This window comes from Mytilus edulis, chromosome 6, assembly GCF_963676685.1.
Source record: "Mytilus edulis chromosome 6, xbMytEdul2.2, whole genome shotgun sequence".
NCBI classification, from domain to species: Eukaryota; Metazoa; Mollusca; class Bivalvia; order Mytilida; family Mytilidae; genus Mytilus; species Mytilus edulis.
Window position 1 is genome coordinate 25,322,506 of NC_092349.1, and position 4,235 is coordinate 25,326,740.

The window sequence follows — 4,235 nt, forward strand, 5'->3', positions numbered from 1 at the left end:
TGAGATTTCTTCAATACACTTTATCACCAATGTTTTACGTTTGTAAACATGTTTGAACATTAATCTAGGCCAATTGAAGAACTTTATTAATTTTTCCCAAGCCACCCCCATTTTCGCTCCAGAACGCCATTTTTATTGTAATTAACTCAAAGAAACGTAAAAAATTGGAAAACTAATGCATCAATCACTACGAAATTTACTCAATACACGGAGAAATCATATATCTATCAGAAAATATAAATTTTATCACTCATCTCCGGTTTTTGAGAAAGGAGTATAAAAATAGAAAATGATGATAGGACCGCCCAATAGGCAGGATAGGGTGAGGTCACTTCGGTCAATATGCAAATTCATTCTATGGAGCCGTGTATTCTTACTGCGATCGTAAAAGTTATTCATAACACCAGAACCATTTTAAACTTCTTATTTCAAGCATAATATTTGATAAATATAGATTGTAGATACTTACATATCGATGTCTATTTGTTTAGGTGATGCAAATGTCAGCCATTAATCAGAGCTAGTTTAGCATTTTCCAGATGCATCACGGGTAATCTCACAAAATCTCGCGCCGCAGAAGATATTATACTACAGTCTATGCAAAAGCCCACGAGATTCCAATCCTTCTTACTATACAAATCCTTGCTTTTACTGTTAACCAACTTTTTTTGTGATATACATTTTACGTGACTCTGTACTTAAGTATCACGTCATACTTTGAACCACACTATTATTTTATTTATTATTATTACTTTAACTGCTAAGTCAGTGTTTGTTATATCTATTTTGCGTGACTGTATTTGTGCATCCCGTCATACTTTGAACGACAAAATTATTTCATGTCTACCTGTGCGAATTTCAAACGCGCAATTTTACACCAGTACCCATACCCTCCTTCCTTGATGGGTGCATTTTACATAGACAAATATGATCGTATAATATAATCAAAATGAGGATGTTAATTTGATGTATGCCTTTTTGTGCTTCTTCGTTATATTTGTTGTTTTTATAGTGATTAAGATGATAACACAATGTTGACTGCTGTACCCCTATTTTTGACATTTTTACCTATTAAGTCTGTTTGTTTTGTTCACGCATCGGTGACTATATAATGGAATTTGATGCGACTGTCATACAAGTGAGAGGTTTAGCTAGCTATAAAACCAGGTTCAATCCACCATTTTCTACATTTGAAAATGCCTGTACCAAGTCAGGAATATGACAGTTCTTGTCCATTCGTTTTTGATGCGTTTTGTTATTTGATTTTGCCATGTGATTATGGACTTTCCAAATTGATTTTCCTCTGAGTTCAGTATTTTTGTGATTTTACTTTTTTTTCATGAGAACTGCTGAAAACGTTTTTGTGTTAATGTCCGAAAACTAGAAAATCCCCCCTTTTTAATTAATAAAACCACTTAACTCGGAAACGTAAAATCTAAAATTTATAAAAATTGAAAGGGAGCTCATGTCCATAGATATAAACATTTCACCAAAATTCCTTGCAAATTTGTGTAAGGATTTTAGAGATATTATAAAACTGACAAAAAAACCGCCATTTTTATTGAATAAACCCCATTACTCAGAAACTTAAAATCTAAAGTTTATAAAAAAAAACGATAGGGAGCTCACGTCAATAGATATAAACAATTTCCCAAAGTTTTATGTAAATTGGTTAACGAGTGTTTGAGTTAATGTCCGACATGTTGACGACAGACGGACAAGAATATACCAAATACATATCTAGATACATAATTCTAAAAACCATGTTCATAGAAAATGGAATTCATTACAAAGGATTATAGCCGTAATAAGAAATACTGGATTTGTCAAGGACCCCACTTATTTTAATATTTCATTGACTATGATCTGTTTTTGTCCATTTTAATTCCTTGTTATCTGTTATAAGCCAAATCAATTTGCTGTTTTGCTGTTATGCGGACCCCCTTGCCCCCTCTCAATTAGATAGCATCTAACCGACAAAGCAAACCAAACGAAAACCAGGGGAAACCCATGGTGTTCAACTAGGAGAGGTGTCAGAAACGACAGACGAAGCTATAAATCGCACAAGTCTTATAAAGTTGTAAATATAAAAAATGTTTATATATGTCATCTTGCCTTTCTCTACGATTAAACACCCGGCTGTACTATGTCTATGCTTGAACTAGTTCAACTACCTCATCAACGCAAAAGTTCAGAGCTAATGTATATATATCATAACGAGGCAAAAACACACAGGACATGCATGACTTTTTTTAAATAACGTGCTACCTCAAATAGAAATAATCCATTTCACGGTTAGTTTTACAAGATTCAATGAAATACCACATTTATTTGTCTAACTATACAACATGTACAATCATCAAGCAATTTTTCTTAGAATATAAACACAGGAAAAGTGATAGTTCGGGCTGTCAAGTTTTAAATTTGTATTTGAAATTGAACACCAAAAAGATGTTTCATTTTTCGCGAACAGACAGGGTTTCGTTTTTATGTCCTCATCTTTGTTGCATTTTTCCGATTTAAAGTTTCTGGCGAATCTTGTTATGCTCCATGTTACCCGAGCTTCGCTTGATAGCAACATGTTTATACATTTAACTTTAATATTGAGATTGATGAAATGTACATAATTGTCTTTCCCAATACATTTTACTAGTATTTAACATTTGCACACGATTGCCTTTCGGTACTCTCTTAAACGCAGGACGTACAAAAAAGGTTCTGCAAGTGGATTAACCAAAGCTAAAATGTTAGAAAACTGCGTAAGTTTCGTTAGGTCGATATTAGCATTACTAGCCGATACAATGTTAAGGATTACAGATGGTAATACACTGACTGTAACTACTATAATTATTATTCCTAGAGTATTTATCGATCTCCTGAATTGATCCGTGTGATCTGTTAAATCTGGGTGTCTGTTTAGCGTTGTTGCTTTTCGTTGTTTCCAAGACTTTTTACTTTGCTCACAAGGACAGCTTGATTTTCCTTCACTGTCATCATGACCGTATGAAGAACCTGGTAGATGCTGATCTGAATGTGATCCAGATTGAGCCGTTTTAGATGAAGTATCTTCATGATAAACCACAGTCATTCTCTTTTTCAATCGGAAGAAAACCATGCCATAAAAAACAACAATTAATACATATAGACAGAGTCTACATGTTGACAAGGAGAGTTGATGTATCCAGAAGTTATCGGTGAAAAGGATATCAAGTTGGCATGTTGTTGAATTCGGATTTCCATATAAACCACCAATTAAACCGCTGTATGCAGTAATTAATGAAAACGAGGCTATATAAGAGATGGTGTGTCTCTTTGACCATGTTTTAGTTTGTCGTGTAGAACGGGTGGCTAGGAATCGTTCAATACAGATAAACAAGACTTGCAATAGAGAAAATATATGTGCTGCGGACAAAAACGGTATAACGACAAGACAAATATAGGGAATATGAATATTCCTGAATTGCAGTAATATAATAATTCCAGTAAAAATGCCAGTTGCACTAGCTATGATGTTACCAAGACTGAGGCACAATGTGAGACACGTGAATTTTTGCTTCCGTAATGTTTTGGTTTTAATTAAGATGATTATTGCTAGAAGATTTAAGGCTAGTGTTACTGTAGAGACTGACATGAACAAAACTGTAGCAGTCACTGTAGTTGCGCTTACTTCCGTCTTGTTCATGATTCATTGATTAATGAATAGCACGATGGTCACATTCCAGATCTACAAAACAAGAATTAGATAAGAAATAAGTTGTATTACAAAATTTTAAGGATTTTATCATCTATGTTTTAATTTTCAGTAAATATCATCCTGTTTTCATTCCAGACCTCGCCTATTGAAATTATTGCTAATTTGTTCTCGTCCTGAATATGCATGACATATTTGCCACTGGACGTTAAGCAACCAACAATTAATCTATCTTATACCAGATCTTTATAGTGAGTAAGCAAAATTATGACTAATTACAAAATGTTATAGTCCCGAAGTATTTCAATATATAACATAAGAGAGAGAGGCGTAAAAATTAAATTAAAACAACATCTTATATAACATTCCTGCGTCCGAGTCACTTTTCTGAATCTACCTTCATTAGGAATGCTCAAAGCCGAATATTTGAAAGTCAAAGATACATAACAACCGAAACAGTTAACGAGTTATATGATAAAAAAGATCAAATTAATAACCAAATCGATTTAAGGTCAACGTTGCCTGAGGGAGTTAAAACCTTAGT

At 33.6% G+C, this 4,235-nt stretch overlaps 1 protein-coding gene across 1 annotated transcript; it reads right to left on the reverse strand.

The window, feature by feature from the left end:
* Positions 1 to 2,383: 2,383 nt before the first annotated feature.
* On the reverse strand, positions 2,384 to 3,690 carry LOC139526043 (uncharacterized). The gene has a single exon (XM_071321210.1). It carries the CDS (start codon positions 3,680 to 3,682, stop codon positions 2,657 to 2,659), a length of 1,026 nt encoding a protein of 341 aa, XP_071177311.1. The 5' UTR covers positions 3,683 to 3,690; the 3' UTR covers positions 2,384 to 2,656.
* Between the last annotated feature and the right edge of the window lie 545 nt (positions 3,691 to 4,235).

What these genes read in the sequence shown, in the direction of transcription:
- LOC139526043 (XM_071321210.1), bottom strand. Translation starts at nt 3,682, where the DNA reads ATGAACAAGACGGAAGTAAGCGCAACTACAGTGACTGCTACAGTTTTG.